The sequence below is a fragment of the Topomyia yanbarensis genome, chromosome 3 (genome assembly GCF_030247195.1).
Source record: "Topomyia yanbarensis strain Yona2022 chromosome 3, ASM3024719v1, whole genome shotgun sequence".
Lineage (NCBI taxonomy): Eukaryota > Metazoa > Arthropoda > Insecta > Diptera > Culicidae > Topomyia > Topomyia yanbarensis.
The window spans coordinates 360677328-360700949 of NC_080672.1; the positions used below are offsets into that span (position 1 = coordinate 360677328).

A 23622-nucleotide genomic window follows, 5' to 3' on the forward strand; every position below is an offset into this window, starting at 1 on the left:
GGTTGTGAATTAGATCACTAAGTTAACAAAGTCTTGATATTTTCTCGAAAATAATTACACGACACTCGGAATATAATTCATGGATCCATTCTTGCTTTGTCAACTGGTTATGATTGCGAGCATATAAGTTACAATTCACCATTCGCGAAATGGTCCACAAATTCAAAAAAAAAAAACATCCACTTTCAAGATATAGTTGATTCCTTATATGTTAGACACGATTCACCAGTCGAGCTCGTGAAACTGTTCATGATATAGTTCATAAAGTAATAAATCTTTCACATAATCTTAATATACTTACGTAAACAATTACAAAGAATTCAGACTATTATTCATGGATTATTCGCTCTACTCTTTGGTTTTGAAATTTCTATGTGAGCTATTGTGTACAACTGCTAGCAACCAGTCTCATAGGGGCGAGTATTACAAGGAAACTACTAGGACCTGTAACCAGGGTTGCCACTATTTTTCAAAGAAAATCTGGCAGTTCAATTAAAAATATCTGGCAAAATCTGGCACTTGACAGCGACCTCATAGTCATCGAAATTTGGCATATATTTTAGTTTTCGTAGAATGTGCATCAATCGATTTTTGTAAAATTTGGGACATGTTTACCCAAATTTCCAAAATGTGTATGTAGCCGCTTCCAAAACTTAAAAATCTGACAGAATGAGAGATTTGTCTTTTTGTCTGGAAGCTGCCAAAACCTCTGGCTGTGCCAGATAAATCTGGCATAATGGCATCCCTGCCTGTAACCCTGTTATTCTTTTGTTAAGATTCAGTGTAATTTTCGAAATTAAATGAAACTGCGCTAAGCACCAAAAATACATTACCTAGCCACAATTCATGTCCGTGAAATAATTAAGAAAACTATAAGACACGTGACTCTGTGTAAAAAAATCCGACGGTAAGCTCAAGACTAAAATATCACGATAACGCGACGAGAATTTACGAAAATCGTTGCACAATCATTCAATTCTTTACTTTTTCAGTCAATAAAGCTAATATAAATCAATGTATCATCAAGTTATGAACTAGAATCATAAAAATATTAAATATATTCAGGTACAACCACCTACTAAACATTTGAGTATAATGGAATCTTTTTTTTTGCGTGAACTAGTTTTGTAAAAACACAAAAATTATTTTCAATACGAGGTTTATTTATCATTGATTGAATCGTGACCTATTTTGAAATTTTTTTCTTGAAGAATAGTTGGGCAGAGTGATCTTGACTTTTAGCGACGTTGGTGCACTGATGTGGCGATGCAGAGGGTAAGATTTCTGGTCGCATAAATTATTAATCGTGTCATCTAGCCCCACTCAAGAAAGATTTTCAGTGGCAGTTGCATCAGCCCGGTATCACAGACAAAGAGGACGTAACACAAGATGAATTTTCATCACTCGTAGGTAAAACGGTCGATTTAAATTACAAAAATGCGCAATATCAGCGAACGTGGCGTTAGTGAAAAGATTTTGACACAGAGCTAAATGCGTAACTTAGTTTCTGCACCCATCCGAAAACGTTACCGCCTTTTTAATCTCATGCAAACAAAAAAAAAATGGGCTGAAAATGTGAAACTCATTCTTGTCGAAGTGAGCAAGGCGGGAGTGGTTCACAACCATTTCTTAAGTTACAACACGATGCCGATCTGTGAGTAAGCACATAACAGGATGTTAGTAAATTAATTGATTCGGTGTATCGAATCTGAATAGATGTATGCAATGGATTAGAATTTGAAGATCCCCGGAACTGCTGGAGAAATTGGCGGTGTGCAGGTGCAACGAAAACTAGAGATACGCTCAGACCATTTTTAATCAGACTTGTTTAATGATCAGCTTCAACCCAACAGGAGCTGAAACATCAAGTCGTGGAATTATTATGAATGATAATAACTGTAGATTTAGGTTTCGTCAGGGTGCAGATCTGTATGATTCCAGCACATCGAGCATACTTTGCATTCAAGATATAAGCAAATCTTACGTTGAAAGAAAATGTAGTGCCATGGAATCGAATATGCCTTATCATCGCGGTCATTTGGTACTTACAAGAAGTAAAAGTAAACGCCAGCCTGTAAAATGAAGTAATCCCAGCAAAGCTCAGCCGAAATTGAACTGGAAATTTGGCTTGTTCCAGTTCGTACACGGGAGCCAGTGGCACAACTGATTCTAACTAGAATCGGATGTGTCACTGTAGCAGGAATACGAACTGGAACCAGCCAGGATTCCGGTTCATTTCCGGCTGAGCTTAACTGGGATGTGTCTACCTTGAAAGGTGTCCTTACACGATAATTAAGAGTGATATTTCTGCGCAGTAATGCCATTAATAACGCCTCCTGTTAGGGTACCTGGTATCTGCGGGAGCGACGGTAAAGAAGACTCAATTGAAACAAAAAACAATGAAACGACAACAAGAATTAATTTCCTCAAACAAAACAAAAACTGTTTTACCGTTGCTTAATTTCCCAAATATAGAACAATAAATAATTATTATGGGTCATTGAAATACAGTCGTTACTCTGCATTCTTCAAATTTGTCAATTGCAATCATTATTTCATGCGAAGTCGTAGTATGCGACATCGACAATTTTTCTATTTCGTTCTTCAAATTTTACTACTGTAAAAATAGTTCCTCCTTTCATTTATTATCTTGCATTTCGCAAGCAGGGAGAGCGCTATTAGAGCATCAGTTAAAAAAAATTGATGTGGTTGCGAGAATTACATTTTGTGCAATGTGTTCAACAGATGTCGCTAGTACATTGTGGGCGATGATTTTTTTAGAATTTTCTTCAAGTTGTAACGTCTGTTTGTATGTGCCTCATACAATAGAACCCGAAAATTTGGGAAAGGAATTGTACTGCCAAGATTTTTTTTAGTTACATAGGTGTCAATATTTGTTACGCCGACACACGCCGGCGCGCCGCCGCCGATAGGGTCCAACGGCGTGACGCCGCCAACGCCGCCGCCGCCGGCCAAATATGTCGCTTACGCCGCCGCCGATTAAAAATGCATCGGCGCACACCTCTACGCCCAGTATAACAATATCAGCAGACGAGGCAGCGATCGAGGTGATAAAAGAAACGGAGGAAAGATGTACACCGATCAGGCTGGAATCACGAATTCTGTCAAGTGGAAAATACACAACGCAGGAACAGATTGCGATCGGCAAGTTTCACTGATATCCACACTTGCTCGGAGCTCGCCCACCGGTTATCGTTGATCACTCGGCCTTTTATACCACGGCGAACGGCGATTAGCACACCACCGCCTGATGTCTTGTGGCTGTTGAGGGCATTGCAGTCACAACGGTAGACATCGAATGTTGAACCAAAGACCTGACGAGACAGAGTACGGTTGTCGAGCCACGTCTCGGTCAAAGCGATAACGTCGTAACAGCAACCCGTGGTCGCGAGCAAATAGCTGTCCGTTGATGCATTTAAGCCACCAACATTCTGGTAGTAAACCTCGATTTTGTTGGAGGACGGATCAGGTACAGCAGAGAGCGAAGCCATGTTGCCGTGTTGGATGATCCTTTCGTCAATCCCACGAACAGTATCGGAACGGTTCACGGTTGCTTGGTCGATTGTGGTGAGGGATTCAAGCCATCCCCAAACAACTGCGTCGCGCCACAAAATACGACTATCGTCGTCGTCGAGAGAAATGGTTGGCATCTGATAACAAGATGTCGGAGCAAAAGGCAAAAAACTGGAAGCGAAGAATGCATCAGCGCTTGAAGTGTTCGGTACAGATGTACACTTGCCATTTGCGGCAGGTTGGAAGACCCTTTCACCCATCCCATACACAGGACCGGGACGACTGATGATCGCTGGCTGCAAGTGCTCGACGGTGGCGGGGGGATCGAGGGTTTCCATAGTGTCAACTGCGGTGCGTCCCAGTATGCGTTGAAAACCGATGGCGGAATGCGAAGAGCAGGAACGGGGTGGTAGCAGCTTACGTCGTAGAGTCGTACGATGAGCTAGAAGCGTGAATCGGTTCAACCGTTGTATCGTTACAATTTGTATAATACTTGCCGAGAAAGGCGGCTTGGAAGACCCTTTCTCCACCCACACATACAGGACCGGGACGACTGCTGAACGCCGGCGACAAGGGCTCGACTGTAGCGGGGGGATCGAGGGCTTTCATAGTACCAACTGCGTTGCATCCCAGTATGCGATCGGCATCGATACTCCTTCACAAGGACGGTGTAGCTTGGTATGGTGGCATAGCCAATCGTTGCGGAGTCCTCTGCAGGACCATTGATGGGCCGGGTTTCATTAGAGAATTACATGCTTCTTCTGGAGGCGGTGGAAAATCAGTCGGCGGGCTCCAAATGTTCTGGGTACGGCTGTCTTCATATTCCCTGAACAGTATGCCTTGCGGCCATGTGTCAGGATTAAGAGCTGCATCACGGTACTTTGGGTGAACTCCAACTTTGATTGACATGAAGTTCAAAGTACTGACGTCTATGCCTTTTTTAACAAACGAAATAACCTTTATCTCATCGTTACAATTTAGTCCTTCTTTAGACATTTTTTCGACATTCTCTTTGCTAACGCTAGGATGAAAGCGGGAAAGATACATCCAGAGCAACGGCGCGGGAGGTGAAACCGTAACAATGTTGCTATTATCGACTAGCTTTCGACCACCAACAAGAATATTGCTCGGATCAGGTCCATCCTCGCGACGATGTTTCTGAGGTGGTCGAGAGGTGCCGGAGTTTGGCCGGACTGGAGTAGATGTTGAAACCTTTCTAGCGAGGCGCGAAATTTGCTGGTTATTTTTGGATAACTCGGCCTTTAGTTCAGCACAGACGTCATCCGTTTTCCCAGCGATAGCAGCGATAACACATCCAAGTGAAGAAACGGTGTCGCGGAAGCAAGCAAACTTCATCAGCTTGACACATTCATTGCACATCCAAAATAAATTTGGGTTTTCCGCAAGTTTTTTCAAAAACGGCTTGTTAAGTTGTTTCCCACATTGCATATGATCCACATTTTTGCAAAAACCCATACATTCGATAAAGTCGTCATCCGATTTGACGGTTTTCGCGCAGTGATCGCATGCACTTGTCATAATGCGTGCCGATCTGAGAATGCGAACAATGAAATATAGATGGTGCTGCGTTCAATGGAAAGTCTTGGTGGTTAAGTCACAGAAGTTCACTCAATTGCGTTCTTCGCTGGTTTTTTTCGCAACACAAAAGCAAACAGGAAACACACTTCACACTGCACAATAACAATGTTAAAAACAAAATTCTCAGTCGATCAACACGATAAACAACGTAAAAATAGTTGGAGCGATTTATGTAAACAACTAATCGGTAGGAATACACTGAACCAAAAAAAATCTCAGGTCATTTTTGTTATTATATTAGTTATAAAGAATCAAGTCAAGATGGTGATACTTTTTTTTTATTATAGAGGTTTTAACCTTAAGGTCATTCGCCTCTTCGGGTTAGAAAAATCTCTTATGAAAAATTTCTAACCCTATGTGCGGGGTCGGGAATCGAACCCAGGTGCGCTGCGTACAAAGCAATCGATTTACCAACTACGCCACACCCACCCCAAGATGGTGATACGGATTCCGTCGCTTGTAGATCGCGTTATTGACGAAATAATTCAATTCCTTCCTGATAAGGTCAAAACAGGCTTGTTACCCTATTAAAGTAAAAAAATGGCTTTGAATTGAGTAATTTTGTAGTTTTTTTACTAAATTTTGTTAATAAATTCCCAACAACGAATATATAAAATAGATTATAAAATTTCTTTACAATTTTTAGGTGTATTAAGGATCCATCACTAAGGAAGTCTGAACTCAAATGTGAACATTTATTATGCATATTGTTCGATTTTGAGGTGAGATTAATGTTTTTATGCAAAATTATATCACCTCAAAAAAATTGTCCAAGACTCAAAAAATAGCTTAAAAAGTATTAGTTAAGGAATTTTCGTTTCAACTTCGTCTCATCAGAGTCAGACGCTAACTTAGTACCAGACTAAGGCTGCTCCGAAGAAGATGACACCATTTGTGTTCTTTAGCAAACACCTAACCATGCGTGATGTCCCGCAAGAAAATATGTTTATATTTTACATGATGAGAACAAGTTCAATTGAAACTTGGTTCGGCTTAGCAAGCCAATGCTTAGTAATAGGTTTTACTTCCTTCACGCACAATAGTGGTTTTCGGTATATTTTCTCCTCGTGAAGAAATATTTGTTTCCGCTCAAATTTTTCTCCTTAGGGAAAAACTTACCACAGAGCTTAATATAACCATTTTCTAGAGTTTTTGATCATTTTACCTGTTATGACAAACTAAGCCAACTCAAAGAAAACCGACCTAATCCACCTAGCATTGACTCTAGACTTTTCTTATGCATCTCCTTGCAGAACTGATGCGATGAAAACTAAAGAAATATTTTAGAATCTTTACTCATATTCCATTCATCATGTCGACAGTTTAAATACACTGAAACCTCAATTTATGAATTTTTATTTACAAAGTATTCGATTTACGAAACTTCTTCACGAAAGAAATTTGAAACCAAGTTCGTGTAAAAAATTTGAGTACGTACAGTACAGTATGAAGTGTTATACAATTTAACATATTTGTAGCTAACTGTCACTAATAAAAGTTGGGTATTTACGGCAAAAATGTCAACGAGTGCGTGACGGTATTCAATGTCTGAAACCACTTTGACATCTAAGATGGCGACTTCCGGTTGACGAGTGCAAGACGGAAAACGAGGTTTTAAGGCTATTTTAAAATCCAAGATGGCGACTATTGATTTAGATCAATTCCCTGTAATATCAACAATATAGGCATTATCAGAAGGGGACAGTTATAGATTAGATATTGATATAGTGATTAGGGTTGATATGGTCATAGAAAACTTTTCCCAACCGGAAGTTGCTATCTTGGTCCTCAAAACGACATCAATCATCGATTTCTGTCACCTACTCGTCAAACCTATTTTAAAAATACCCTTATGGTAACGGTTAGACAGAATTTCACTCAATTGGATGTCGCTATCTTGGATTCCAAAGTGGCACCAAACTACCATCATTTACTCATCATGGCCGTTCCAAAAATACCCATGTTATTAGGGATTCGTGTACAATGAAGACCGGTTTCTATCAGCCCATTGCACAATGGTCCAGAATGAAAATTTAGTAGGAATTTTGAAATTTTACTAAAACTAATCCACGTAGCCTTATTATGTCTTTGAAAAAATTTTCGTAGTCTATGGGCCCCTTCTTTTTGTTAGTATAATAGTTGGGGTGGTTCTAATTTTACCAAGATCCAAAATTAAACTTTTTAAGCATTTCAGCTAGAGCCAAACCACCTTCAATGAAGTTGTGGCTAATTATTAGAAAAATTTGCTGAAGACATGTAACCTCCATCTGTCATACTTTTCATTTTACAGAATATTTCAAATCGAATGTTTGGGTGTTTCTTATTCTTAGTGTTTCTTAGAAACATTGTTTTATTCAAATAACTTGTTCGATATTAATTTAAAACTGAAGTAGTCTTCAGACAACTTTTAGATTGTTTTACGGCGAATAATTTGCGTGGCACCACATATCTAACTATTACCGTTGAAAAGTAATGAGCACTTTTTCGCCAAATATGGGGTTCTTGGCCAAATAAGGGGCAAACAAACGGTAATTCTTTTTCAACTACATCTAAGGTCATGATTCGAGGTATAATTGAGCAAAAAATGATATTTTTTAAATTTCACATAATTGATTTCAAAGCATCAAATTTTTATATTATAGGTACTTATATCTTTATAGAAGAAAACGTTTACGTTGAAACGTTGAATTACGTAGATTTCATACCACGATGTTCAAAATAGGCCTGAGGCGCCACTAATACTTGTGTATAACGACCAAAGTTTTAGCTATTGAAAAATTGTAAATAAGAATGAAGCTCGGAACAGTTTTTCAAAGTTTGATCTTTTGTAAGAAACATAAAACAATGTATGTAAAAATGATTTAAATTGTTGGATTGCAGTCTGACGCATACCGACGAACTTACTCAGTATATCTTCGAAAACTTAGCTGCTTCCTAGGTTCGTTTCCAATGCATTAATTCTTGTTTCGTACAACAATGATACAGTTTTGAGCTTTTGTCTATGTTCCGGGAATCCTGGGATTTCCCACGTAACGATTATTTTATTTCCCGAATCCCGGGAAACTGAATGCCGCTGGGAAATTGAAACTAAAGTCCACACAGTGGCCCCCACCGGTTGCAGGAATCCAGAATGGTGTTTGAAAACTGCGAAATAAAGTTGGCTTAATGTTTCCAGCAGAGCGGCTGGTCGGAAAAGCTGTGTCCGATCGGGTACCCGGGCAACATATTTTGCATGAAGGAGTTCAAACATGACGCGGCAGTAGATTTTATACCGTAACATATCGACTTATTTCCAACCACATGAACGGGGACTGAAAGCCGTACAGCAGTTGGAGGTTGAAGAGTATGTAGTCGAATCTGCGAACAAGTGCTGGATGTTGGCTGCAAATAGAAAGCGAACATTTCGCATTTTCTGTATTTACACGGCGAGCGTTTAATTACACAGGCAAAATGCCAAAACACTGTACTGCCATCGTTGGGAAGCTGATGAAGGTACTGGTAATCTCAACTTCATTCAATTATGGAAGCAGATAGAACTGTTTTCTGTCTTGTATTATCATTACTGTTGCAATGTTATGGTACATGGGTAACCCGATTATGTCAGTTTTTGTTTTCTTTCCTTATACGATTCATTAGGAGATATTCGATGAATTTTGATATGCATACATTTTAAAGATAAAGGTATTTATTAAATTTGTGCTGATCTTTGTATGTTACTTGGATTTCCAAGTGTGCTTCTGGCAAATATTTTTTTTGATCACGATTTAGTAATTTAAAAAAAACTCGATGTTAACACGGTTCATATTTAGTGAAGTACGAAGAACAGGACAAATCACACCGTCTGCAAAAAATCGATTATTTTTGCAACTAATTTTACGAGGTGTTTTTTATCATTTCAATTAGTCAAATCCAATGTGATGACACCGCTTAGAATACACTGTTGCCCTTATTGTCAGGGAGAGATAAAAAGAAAAAAAGTTTTCGGGAATCTTTCCAATTTTAGACTTCCACAGCTTTGTGTAGTCACCAAACTGAACTTCCGGTAAGAACCTCGTGCTATACATCGAAAAGAAGACCGAATTTTACATCACTGATTGTCAGCATCAGGAAACTCCTTCTTCGGAACTTCGTGTGGGAGATGTTCTTTAAGACGCCGCTCACCTACTTCCTGGGAGGCGTAAAATAGCCGGCGTGAACACCAATACCTTATTTAAGACTTTTTGGTGGTATCCAAAACGGGAAACAGATCGAAATGGTGAGTTAAACGAAAGCAATTATGTGAAAAAATCACCCCCGAGGCAGGATTCGAACCTGCAACCCTTGGGACTCCGGCCCACTGCTCAAACCCTCGTGCTACGGGTTATGATGTCGTACCGGGAAAAACACATGATTATCGCATTGACGACAGTGATCGTACCACTGCCTGTGAAGCGAATTTTTTATCCATCTGCTTTCCCCGTTGGATACCACCAAAGAAGTCTAAAATGTTCGAAGAAGTTGTTAGGATGTTTTTCGGTGATTGACACTCTCGAATGTCATCAATTCATCAATAAATGTAAACAACTGAAAATTCAACAAAGCTGGGTTTTCAATATAGCATCATATAGCATTTTACACAGATGCAAACCAAAACAACGAAGTACCGGCTCTCAATTTCAATAGTTGCTCCTTAGAAGACAAACCCTGGATTTCGTGAATGCAATTCATTAACTGTTTGTGGATTTTAAGGTTATGCACGATTCAGTGCAACAAGGACAACTATAGCTTGAATATGGAACTGAGTAGATTGATCCATATGACGTCAGAATAACCAGTCGATCGTGGAGCAGTGGAAGAGGCCATTGTGCCTTTTAAAAGAGTGCTCAAAATACATGGTAGTTAAAAGAGAACCAGGCCACCCGCAAGGTGTTACTTCCTAGGTAGAAATCAAAGCGGTACGAGGTTGTCTAAGAGTTTATATATCTTGGAACACTGGTGTCAATAGTAAAATTGGAGATAGCCGTAAGATAAAATGCGGCTTGCGAATGTAAATAGGGTCTTCTACGTATTACGTATTCAACTGAAGTACCGGACGCGCCCAAAACTTTTCCAGACGTATCGCTAATTCTCCTGTCGCTCTGTGCGGACACGAGGCGTGGTCGTCGAAGGAGAGAGATAATAAACTGGTTGAAGTTTACGAACATGCTGATACCGTTAGGCTTGTGATGCACAGCAGACTACAGTTGGCCGAACGTGTAGCTAGTATGCCGGAAGAGACAAAAACTTAAGTTATATTCAGCTGGAACTTGGATGAAGTTGTTGATGTTGGTGCAGGCCCCGCTCTCAATAAATCGGCGTGTGTGAATCTTTTTCGTTTAAAATTGAAACAAAATCTTAGCTAGAAATGGTCATGCAAACGAAACGATGGCTGGATTTTTTCCGAACGAGGAATATTCGAGGTAATGAACTTTAAATTTTGCTAGAAAGGTATGTGCATACTCCGTTCCTAAGCAAAAAATAGTGCGCGATGTAATGCCGGGAAACTACACAATTAACGCACATTTATAGTTGAATTCCCAAATACACTAGTGACGTGCAAATACTCTCGGGTTAGACAGAATCAACCTCAATTTTTTTAACAATTTGCATGAAGTAGTAAAGAGTCGATATTTGACTTTATACAGCAGGTTTCTGCAGCAGAGTATTGGGCCACGGGACTGGAGACTAGTAACAGTGACTGTTATTCAAAAACCGGGATAACCACAATTCGTATCGGTCGATTAAAATGCTATACTACTACAGCTAGCTAATTTAATTATGGCAAACGGCTTGCCATCTAAACTCAAGCTGTCTTTCACAAAGGGCAGGGTACGAACGATTGTCATCAAGCATAAACTCGAAAGAGCAAATGGCTTCAGTATTCATGGCTAATTGGAGGCCTTACGATTCAGTAGCAACCATTATCTCCTACAAACTTCACACTAATTCTAGACAACTATTCGTACAATTTGTTGTCAGAAAAGCACATCGCCTTTTCTCATAGCACAACGCCAGCTTCTTGAAACAGCTAGATGGATTTTCCACAAGGCTATTATTTGAGCCAACTTCTTTACATGTTCTACCTGAATGGTCTCGACAAATATGGTGGCCTCTATATGGTGTAATATAGAATTACAATTTTCTAGAAAATGACTCATACCATGTACCAAAATTCTTTCAAACATTCCTACTATTCAGCTGAACCGAACCATCATTTCAGTAAAACAAATTCATGGCAATCGACTACTGATTCACTACCATGTGCTGCTAGACCCCATGCAAAACTGACTTAGACATCACTTCATTACAAGTTTAAGAACTGCTTCCGAAGAAGTTGGTTTGATTTGCAGTCTTCGACAAAGCTGTAGCCAATAAAATTATCTATCTCATTTTCACTTTCAGTGACAAACTAATGCATATAGTGCCACCTAGCGGTGAAAATGCAATTTAGTAGGTTTTCTCCATGTAAATTTTTTAAAAATCTCATAAAAACTTTCAACCTGTTGGTCCGGTAGCTAGACTTGTCCGATTTGGCTCAAATTTGGAAAAAAAATACTCCTGGTATCTCTAGAAATCGATTCAGGAGTGGTCCGATCGCGGTCAATTTTCTCTTGTCACTCATTCATCACGTTTACTTTCGGATTCACACGTCGGACCCATTGCCTTTCCAGTATCTAATTCAGCTTGGCCAGGATACTCGAACGCAGCCCTTCTGCTGGAATCTTTGCCGACATCCTGCTGAACGCAATCCGACGCTCTCGGAAACCTCCGATCATCTGTAACAGCTAGTCCCGTTTACAGCCTTGTATGAAGTGACACTCATTGCACCGAAGCTGCGGTGTACCATACCAGGCGACTTTTTAGACATTTTGGAACTTGTCACCCGCTCAATGGAAGATGCCACACTTTATCAGGATTTGCACCGATCAACTCTTCTGCAGCTGCCACGTGCCGGTATCGTTTCCGGTAATACTTCCCTATCTGCCAAACGTTCTCGTGTAGCTCCGAATTCATAACCCATTTCTTGGTTGTGGTTGTAAAAGCATCTGCACGAATGTCTCAAGTCTCAACGAGACTAGTAGATTAAAAAAGTTTCTTTCGAAATCGAAAGACTTTCTTGTCAGTTCAGTTATGTACTGCTAATGGTGAATACCCGTCTGACGAAGATGTAGTAATAAATTGTCTTTTTGACACACACAATTTCCAGGCTGTACGGAGCCATCACTGGTGACTGCATCTGAGTTCTTTTCAGGTAGTTCTGATTCTTGGGTCTTTGCTCGTATAATTGTGACAACCGAATCGATCAAATGGGGATTGAAAGTTTTGCTCCGTATAAGTCTCCGACAAAAGATGGAATCATTCCAGTTCTACTACAAAAAGGATATGAACACTTTAAGCTTATTTTGAAAAAAAGTTCTTACTTGCAGTCTTGCAACAGGATACATTCCATTATCGCAGTGGGAAATAATCGTAAAATTCATTCCCAAAAATGGTGAGATGGATGAGGAGGCAAGGAGCTTCAGACCGATTAGTCTGACCTCCTTCCTTCTCAAATCATTGAAACGTTTAATCGGCCACTACATTCGGGATGTTAGCTGGGACGAGTACTCGCTGCATGCATATCAGTGGGTGAAGTCTACTACTACCCTGTTACAAAAAAAATCTTTTTCACAAAAGCAATCAAATTTAGGACTTTTTCTTGATATTGAAGATGCTTTTGACAACATGTCCATCGAATCCATTTTGGAAGCAGCACGAGATCATGGAGTACCTTTATATATCACGAATGGATACACGCAATGCTTAGCAATCGACATTTTTGCTCATCGTTAAGATAAGTAGATATAAGGAAACTGACGGCGGATGTCCTCAAGGTGGTGTGCTGTCACCACTTCTATAGAACCTTGTCGCCGACGGCTTGTTGAGGAAACTTAATGAGCTTGGGTTTCCGACGTATGGTTTCGCCGATGATTATCATAAAATGATTTCCGATATTTGTATTAACACACTTTTTGATTTGATGCCTTGAGCAATGGTGTCTCTTCATGACTATCAGCTAAGCCAAATTAAACATCAATGGTGCTTCTCGAGCAACGAAGGATTACACCCGGAGCTCGTCCGTTGCAGTTCTTTGATTCTGAAGTTATTATCGGAGATCCAGTTAGGTACGTTGGGGTAATTCTAGACTCAAAACTTAATTGAACAGATTACATCGATTTCAGAATTAAAAAAGCTTGCATGGGCTTAGGCAAATTTTAGGAACTCAAACCCAAGTACATTCAGTGGATCTACACAACAATTGTTTGACCTATACTGGCATACGAGTGTCTTGTTTGGTAGCAGAAGGGAGAAGTCATGTCAATCCAATCACAGTTAAACCATTTTCAGAGGATGGTCTTGATGGCGATGACTGGTGCGTTCTCGACAACACCTACTGCAGCTCTAGATGAACTGTACGTTCTTGTGCATACCGTCTTAAGATTACTGGACTCTGTTATAACCCAATAGATAATGCAGATTATCACACAGGATTGTAGCCCCAAATGGTTTCTTGATTATGTTAGAATTTCTCCTCGCGAGGAATGACTGTCTGGCTGGATTGAGCGACAACTTGAAGATTATGTATTTTGCTATACTGACGGTTCTTTGTTGGAGGGCCGAGCCGGTGCTGGTGTCTATTGTCATGAAATGAGATTAAACCAATCTCATTCGCTTGGTAGATGCTGTACCGTATTCCAAGCAGAAATCTTGGCGATTCTGTGTGGCGTACAATCGGCACTTCAACAGGGGATTTGCGGTAAAAGAATCCATTTTTCTCAGACAGCCCTGAAACCACCTAATTTGGCAGATTTGAGATCGAAATCAGTATTCCCATGTCCTAATCAAATCGAAGAATTTAGCATTTCAAATGCTATCTACCTGCTATAGATCTCCGGTCATTCCGGTATTGCTGAAAATGAACGGGCAGACAAATTGGTTAGAGCTGGCGCTGTGAATGACTTCGTTGGTCCAGAACCAGTTCTATCGCTGTTGAAAAGTTGTCTGATGCACAAGATACGCTCTTGGGTTGCATCCGAACATGCCAACCATTGCACATTGGGACGAGCCCGGACTTAAGTCCATATATGAAGGTTATTCGATATTCTTACTAGTACTTTTCTCGTATCGGCTGATCTATCAGAGACATTTTTGCCAAATTTTAGGTGATTTGGACGTAAATGTATATTTGACAGCTTTTTGAAGGGCATAATTCAAGTTTTGGCATAACTACGTCAGGTTATTTTCGTTTTTCGAAGAAACAGTTTATTTTATGCATTGCCTCACTTCACCAAAATTATCCGTGTGATTAAATTACGTCGTAAAATCACCAAAAATAAGTCACTAGTTGGTTTAGTTATTGTTTAGATAACTGTTTGTCATGAACTTTCGTTGAATTCGAAATTCTAATGCGATAACAACAACGATGCCCGTAAATGCCTGCGATCACACTATACTCGTTCGAAAGCTTTTAATTTTCTCTTTTAAATGAATCTATGCTAGTTTTGCGATGAACAGTCAAAATTTAAAAAAAATCTGTGAATGGAGACACATGGTTACTACAGATTTTAAATTTAAATAATCACTTTATAGCTAGAATAATGACACAAATACATGAACAACTTTTAAATAGTATTGAGAGCATGTCCTACGAGGGTACTACTAGTGATCAAGAGAGATGAACTGATTGGAAAGAGTGGTGAAGGTACTCAGAGTGTTTAGCATTCAGTACATATTTTCAACCTGTTGATATATGTCAATAAATGTTTCTAGAATTACTTCTTCTTAACTTACGCAGTAAATGTCGAATTGAGAGAACACAGTAGTAATTTGGTGAAACTATTCGGATCAGAAGTTATGTAGTACTGATTTATTTTAAAGGTAAGCGGTATTTCCCAAATAAAATAGGATGATTTTTAAATACACCATATACCAAAAGAAAGGGTTTATAATTTATATTTTATGCACGATATGAGATAAACGACCTAAGTTACATAAAATAGACCTGTGAAATAAAATTTCGTTAACCATCATGTTGATTAGTGAATGTAATTGAATATTCTACTAAGACGCCCAAAAGTTTTGTTTTAAAAATTAAAGAAAATGTAGTTTTCTTATCAAGTAACCCAATAATGAATATAAAGTTCTGAAATAATTCTAATGCATCTTATTTGATCCGTAAAAACTAAATAATCATTATATATACGCGAACGGAGGTCTTAGTGGAATGTACGTAATGTTTCAAAGATTTTCTTCCATTTAATTATAAACATAGTGGAATTAAATGGAAGAAAATCTTTGAAACAATAAATAATCATTTCTGAAGCACTATAATGAGATGTAAATCAATTCCTTTCAACATAGAAAATAAATTTAGCTTATAATAAGCACTATTGAAAAATCAACGCACTCTTAAAGACACAATACCTACTTTTGGGCCACCCTAATACGTAGTAAAGTTAGTTTCTAATAAATTTTATAACAAAAAAATTTCTTAAACGAAAACCAACCTTTACAACAAAATAAATATTTTTGAGCCACCCTAATGTATAATGCAGGTTTTGTTAACAAGTGTTAATATCCAAAACGATCTAGCGCACGAAAGTTAATATAAAAACAATTTAAGAACATTTTCGATAAAATTGATATTTTTGAGACACCCTAAGGAATAGTAAATGTTCATTTTATAACATGTTTTAATATCAAAAACGAATTCAGCACACAAAAATTACATAAAACTATCCTACTTGAACCGATACGGCAAAGCTTTGATTTTAGTCCACCTTTTGCTCTAAGGGGCCGTACACTAATAACGTAAGGCTTTTTTAGAACTTCTAAACCTCCCCCTCACCACCCCCCCCCGTCCACCCTTAGTTAAGAGTTCGTAAGATTTTATCATGATTTTCGAAATTAAAAATCATATTGTTTATTCATTAAATAATGAGATAACAAAAACGACAAAAATTAACTGTAATCATCAGCAGTAATTTTAGTTGCATCCTATTTTCGACCAGTAGAAACTTCAGAATAATCTTTGGGAGATATTCAGAAACTCCGATTTGGTCCACATTATCTCCTTCGTTATATTCCACTTCCTTTGAATATAATTTCTTTGTGAAGTAGAACTCAAAAGAATGTATAACCTCTTCTGGCGTGGATTTTTTCTCAGTTCCAACTATATCGCTTATCGTACGCATAGCTCCGACATGGTCATATTCGAATTTTCCTGAAGCAAAATTCATTTCACACTCTGCAAATATTCGGCCTACAAGATCTTTGTCAATCACTTGAGAGCAAATTATCCGGATACCTTACGGGTTTGAAGTTAAAGTTTGAAAAGTATGTTGGCCTAACAACATGAAGGGTATCAACACTTCCTAACCTGTAAGAGAGATTGTGACTCCAGTTCCCGATCAGAACAATGTACTACCAAGAATCGAGAAATTGCTGTAACTGAGAAATTCCACGAAGATCCGTCCGAAAATCTTTAAAATCGTGACCATCTTAGATTCCGATGAAACTTTAAAAGCAAAACTATCTGAGAACGAGTTACAGGGAATGAATACTTCTGGCCAAAAAAAATATGTACTGAAAAAAATGTTGTCATTTTTCAAAAAAAACAAAAATTTATAATAAAAATTTAAATTGCGAAAAAACCCATTTTTTTAAATTTTTTATATTTTGGAAATGAAAACCTAAAGAAAAAAAAACATTTTGAATGTGATTCCATAATGGAGAAAAAATCGCTAAAAAAGTTTTTCTAACAATAACTTCGTACATGTTTTTAAATTTCATACTAATTTACATACAAAATTGTAATTTTATTACAGAATATAATTCTAAGCAACATTTAAAATCAAAATGCACTTAACAAAAATCTTGCGATAGTTTTCGAGATATTTGAAATTTTGCTCCTTCAAAAACAATTAATTCGTGTAATTATGCTCTTTTTAAAAGTTATTCGCGTTACCCCATCAAAAATGTCAAAATTTTGATGTTTATCGTTTTACAGACGTAAAAGCAACTTTTTTAGTGTATTTGGATCATGGAGAAGCTTTCAATAAAAAAGTTTTCCTAACAACAACTTTTGACATATTTTTATAATTTATACTATTTGCAGTCAAAAATACAATTTTCTTTTTGAATATGATTCCAAAGGCCAATTCAAATCGAAATGCTCTTAACAAAATTTTTCTGAAATGTAGTAGTTCTCGAGATATTTTAACTTTTGTTTTAACAGCACAATTATTTTGTTTTATTACGACCTTTTCATGAGTTATTCGCGTTTCTCCATCAACAATAATAGGTTTTTCAAAAGGCCCGTAAACATTTCTGCAACTTTCCCTTTGACATCAAGGCGATATTGTAAACCATTTGAAAATTACATGGCGTTTAGAATCATATTCAAAAAGAAAATTGTATTTTTGACTGCATATAGTATAAATAATAAAAATATGTCAAAAGTTGTTGTTAGGAAAACTTTTTTATTGAAAACTTCTCCATGATCCGAATACACTAAAAAAGTTGCTTTTACGTCTTTAAAACGATAAACATTAATTTATTGTCATTTTATGATAGGGTAAAGCGAATAACTTTTAAAAAGAGCATAATTACACGAATTAATTGTTTTTGATGGAGCAAAATTCCAAATATCTCGAAAACTATCGCATTTTGGAAGATTTTTGTTAAATGCATTTTGATTTTAAATTGTGCTTAGAATTATATTCTGTAATAAAATTACAATTTTGTATGTAAATTAGTATGAAATTTAAAAACATGTACGAAGTTATTGTTAGAAAAACTTTTTTACCGATTTTTTCTCCATCATGCAATCACATTCAAAATGTTTCTTTTCTCTTTAGGTTTTTGTTTCCAAAATATAAAAAATTTAAAAAAATGGGTTTTTTCGCAATTTGAATTTTTAACTTAAATTTTTGTTTTTTTGAAAAATGACGCAACATTTTTTTCAGTGTATATTTTTTTTCGGATAGAAGTATTCATTCCCTGTAACTTGTTTTCAGATAGTTTTGCTGTATAAAATACAGTAATCGAACAAAAAGAAATTGAAATTTATGCACGTAGAAACGTTTACGCCCTTTTGAAACATTAGTCTTGCATCAAAATATTCCAATTGCCAGAGAATATCATGGAGATTCATACAGCGAACACACCTGCAAAGTTTCGTTCGAATCGACGATGGTCATATTTTGCGGTCGGCCGGATTCTCATGGAATCCCTCAACTGCATCCAAAAATATCGACAATTAAGCCGCTCCTGACGTTGGTAACAATCAACAAAATTCCATAACTAATTTAACAATCATATCCTGCTGCTGCAAACACACTCCAATTCGTGGTCCGCTTTTGCTTAACCATTGTGTACAATATGTGCTAATATTCAAAATGTTCGTAGCACAACTTAGAAATAGTTTCTTTTCTAAAGAAAAGGATATTTTTCTTAGTGATTTCATTTTTCATACCTCTTTTAAGATATTACGTAAGGAAGGACGAATCCTCCCTCCCCCTCAGATAAGAATTTGTAAGATGTTTTTAAGCTCCCCCTCCCACCATATTTTACCCTCACGTAAATAATGTATGTCACCTAAGACGTGCAAGCTCGCGTTCAAACAAATACTTTCCTGCCGGATGTGAGTCCAAAAATGTCAAAGAATTGTCTGAGTTTTTCCAAGCACAAATGGATTATTCTAGTCACGGCACTGACTGGACATCGCAACCTCAATTATCACATGGCTACATGCTGAGTATTATTCGTGTGATCTTTGTGAATTCGATTACGAAGCTTCATATCATTTGATATGTAACTGCCATGCAGTAATACAATTGCGTATCTGGATTTTATGTTCTCCATACATAGGTGAACCTATGTGAAGAGAGCTGAAACTCTAGGATATGCTATTATTCCTAATCCAGTATTGTAAGGAGCTATAGTTTAACCGTTATGTGTCCGACGCGGTACCCGGGCACCTTTTTAGGTTTCAATTCATGAAATTCCTATGTTTTATCCATAGCTGGAAATTGAAACTTTGTGACATCTTAGAACATCACTAAGTCAAGCTTTTGGGTTAATAATAATGTTGATATAGTAAGGGTGGGAGTGAGGAGGGGCTCCTGAATTTTTTTACTACTTAACAGGTCGACGTAGGTACTTGGGTACCCACAAAACTTAAATGCCCATAACTAAGGTAATATCCAACCGATTTCGATACTTTTGGCCGTATTGGATTCAGGAACTCATCCGCTTTTGGACTTGGTAAAAATGAATCGGGTTACTTCATTCGGTTTCCGGGAATCCGGATTTCAGGAAGCAGGTTCCAGTACTGGGATACTATTTATGAACTTAAATGGAATATGGGTATCAAAATTCTTGAAATTGCATCAGAAGGCTGTATCTCGTGGTTTTGAACCATTTGGTGATTTGACCTCGGAACGGACATTCCGGAGCAGGTTCCCGTGGGGCCGTGAGTAGCCATTCCATTCCAATTCCATTTTTACAATTGCCATAGGGTCCCGTAACAATAAATAACAGACTTCCGAGACAATTTAAAGAGTTTTGATACTCATATTGCTAGGACATTATTAAAATTTACAAATCATACCCTAGTACTAGAATATTATCCCGGAAAATCCAGATTACCAAGCACCAGATCCAGCTCAGCCTTTTTCATAAATCAAAAAGTGGACAAGTTCCTGAATCCATAAAATCTAAAAGTGTCCAAATCGGATAAAGGAGGTCATAGTTATGAGCATTTCAATTTGTGGGTACCCGGGTACCCACGTTGGCCTGTTAAAGGTGTTTTTTTTCTGTTGGACACATAACAGTTAAGCCGTTTACATACGTAAGCGCATTTTTTTCGAAAACGGGCTTAATCGTATCATGAAATACGAAGCATTCTTTACTGGCCTGGCCAAGAATCTTCGAATAGTGAATTTATGGTAAATCTGGCCTACTCCATTATTCTTTTTTCTCTGCCAAGAAACTCTCCATGCTCAAACAACGCAATGTAACTAACGAGTTCAAATAACTATCGTTAACTCTGTTAATATACTGCTGAATAGTGAATGCGTTTTCAATTATACGGATGCTATTAAAAGAAACGCACTGCATATAACTAGTAGTTAATTGTGTTCAATTTCCATTACAAAAAAATGTCCCATTTTGGAACCCTAAAGGAAAATACGATATGGTAATTTCATCTCTGTGATTTGTTGCTTGATCATATTCATCGAATGTAACCCGTAATCAGTTTACGTCTGTTCAACTATAGGGGCCCTTTTGTTCAATAGAGCGGACCCCAAGTGACCTAAAGACAACCCAGTGAAAAAGTATGTAAATTCAAATAACAAATATAGGAAAGGTCTTATCACACTGTTAGATTGATTAAATTGATCTTTATTAACTTACCCCCGCATTTAACATCCGAACAGCTGAAAATGCGAGAAAAATTATTCGTAAATTTACAACTGTTTTTGGTCTAACTAGGAAATATTTATTACCGATCCATCAGGACACCACGAGAAGCCATTTATCTATCCACATCATGATCCGGTTCGACTTACGCCACTTATTTTTATGAATCAAATAAAAAGGCTGATTTATCAAATTTAAACGTTAATTTAATAATCTTTTCGGTCTGGCAAGGAATGGAAAAGTGCTTACCAGAGTTTACCAGAAAAAAAATAAAAAGGAAATGATACGGCTTCTGCTGGCTGGATCGACCAGCCGGCTCAGAAAGGCAACACAGTCTTGCCTGGGTTTGCTCGGGAATCATTTTGCTTCATCCATCTTGTGGAAAAGATTCACCGTCTCGCACGCAATTTTCCGTGTGAGACGAACCAACAATAGCACCATTGTATCTGCAAACGATTAAAATTCTCATCATAAACATATTCCGACAGCAAAATTCATAATCCGACTGTCATCCTTTCCCTTCATCGTCCCAAGCAGATTCTCCCATTGCACGCAAAAATGAAAGATTGTTTGCCCTAGTCGTTCTTTCGCGGGTGGAAATGTAATAATGGGGTTGGCAAAAAATACACTTGCAATTTGGCCGTGTTGCCTCCGGGGCCAACTTGGTAAGAAGAGAGTGACAGGATACTGGCCGATTTGCTTGGTAGACTGGATCCCTTGGCGGCGGCGGTGGCGGTCGTTCCCCGTTTCCTGTACTTTGTTGTTGCGATGAATGAATGAATGAACAGGATGGATGTATGAATGGAAGAAATAAAAGCAACATTGAAAAAACTGGGAATGTAGGGATCGGACCGAAGGGTACAGGATATATGAAAAATTTAATTATTATTTGGGGTGTTCCCTTTGGCATGCATGGATTGCCAATATATTTTTCGAATTCTTGAAATATTAGCGATGATTTTATTAGAGTTGGAGGAGGGATGCAATTTAATCGTAGGAATTTTGTATGCTTTTCAGATAAGTTCAAGTTTATGCCAAATAATTTCACGTGATTTTTGGGGATCATCCAAAAGATAATTGTCTTATTATAATACTTTGCGGGGCTTTGACAGTTTTTGAAAATGTTTGAACATTTTAGCAAGTTTTTGACAATTATCTTTAATTCTAATCAACTTGAATAGACTGACACAGAATAATTAACAAAAGCAAACCAAATTTGACAGGCTTACACCCAATTAATTCGAAAGCAACCGGAAAAAGCCAACAAATTCGGATCCACGCCAAGAGAACATCCCCTTTGCATTAAACGAGATAAAGAACCACACTCACACACACACCCCGCCGCGGTGAAATGATTGATTGTCATTGCCGTCTAATTTCATTAAACACATTTCGTGTTGTCTCATCTTGGCTTTGTCGTACTTTTCTTGCGCGAGTTTCAGTTCTTTTTGCTCGCGATATCACTTTTTATATTGCAGCCGAAATCTCCTCGCCTTTTACGCAATCCCACACGGGATCCCCCCAGAGCAGAACCGTTCTGTTGGGGATGCTGTGACTGCAGGCAGAGCAACTTTTTCTCGGGCTCCACCCGTGACGACAAGGACGATCTTTCATTTTTCGCCGCTAATTCAATTTACGGGTTTCCATTAATTTTCTTCTGCTTGCCGAAATGTCTGGATTCGTGGAACAAATTCGCCAGCCAACTGACTGGTACCGGCCATTAGCACATCGTAAAGTTTGTCATTAAAAAAAAGTAGAACCTTTTATCTTATGCTTTATTGTCTATCTTTCACAGGGGCGTCGCCGTCGACGATCAGGGCTACATATGTGTGGCCGATTCGGGTAACAACCGGATTCAGATTTTTCACCCGGATGGTAGTTTCCTGCGTGCCTTCGGCTCCTGGGGCTCTGGCGATGCTGAGTTCAAAGGATTGGAAGGAGTTGCCATCATGTCCAACGGAAACATCCTTGTGTGCGATCGGGAAAACCATCGGGTGCAGGTTTTCTAGGCTGCTGTTGAAGGTGGGTTAGAAATGTAACGAACGAAGGATGACTGCTGATTCATTTTTTCTCTCTCTTCCAGATCATAGCGAGTAATATTTTTTATCAACTACTGCGACGAAGAAGAATGCGAAACATCTGTCAGCAAGAGCTACCATATCATTTATATAGAAAAATACCCACTCTAGTTGTTTTTAACCATTTGCAATAACGTAGCGAAAACCAAATTCAGAAAACTAGAAAAATCAATTTAAGCATCAGTTGTTCGACGCTGTCTGTCTGTCTGTCCTTCGCTTCGTCTAGTCTTTTCTTCTATCATCGAAAAAAGTTGCCGGCTTCAGGTTGCTTCGATTTCTGCAATATTGCACCTTTTTCCACACCATCTACCAGAGAGGGTATCTTTTGCTAGCATCTGTCACAAATTAAAATACGACAACTGGGCGTGCTTCTCTTGGCTACTTTTATGTGATTGCTGTTTTGAATAGTTTTTTGGAGAATTTGGCACTAATAGTGAGTCCCCATGATTGCGATACGTATGTAGGTAGCAAATGAAAAGTACATTAAACAGTAGTGAAAAAATAACCTGTAGCAAATTAGTGTAAAATAAAGATTTTTGAGTTTATTTGTGTTTGAACAGCTGAAAAATTGAGCGTATTATTATTTGAGTATCACAGTTTTCACCTCCCAATTGAAGTCTGGTCTACCTATAAAAGCAGGTGTATCTCATTTGAAGGGAAGTGTGATTTCGCTGGTTTTCTTACTCATTTTAAATAAAAATTACTATTTTTCGCGGAAAATTTCGCCTTTTATGAGTAAACCCCCCCTTAAATGAAAAACTATCTCAAAACTCAACGTAGGGTTTTTTTTACAATGGAGAAGACGTTTACGTCCTAACCCAGAACACGTGCTATTGGTAGGTGTCCAAGCTACCACACGGGGTGTACTGGGGGTGTGTCGGGCTCAACCAGGGGGCCATACCGACTAAACTTCATTGGGCTCCGCCAT

At 38.1% G+C, this 23622-nt stretch overlaps 1 protein-coding gene across 6 annotated transcripts in view; it reads left to right on the plus strand.

Moving 5' to 3' along the window:
• LOC131693705 (RING finger protein nhl-1) overlaps positions 1 to 23262 on the plus strand; it is a 259363-nt gene extending 236101 nt beyond the window's left edge. For all 6 annotated transcript variants that reach the window (XM_058981776.1, XM_058981779.1, XM_058981777.1 and 3 more), the window contains 2 exons: positions 22412 to 22638; positions 22700 to 23262. In XM_058981776.1, coding sequence (XP_058837759.1) covers positions 22412 to 22625 — 214 coding nt within the window. In that variant the 3' untranslated portion in view covers positions 22626 to 22638; positions 22700 to 23262. The remainder of the gene's footprint in view (positions 1 to 22411; positions 22639 to 22699) is intronic.
• Positions 23263 to 23622: the final 360 nt, after the last annotated feature.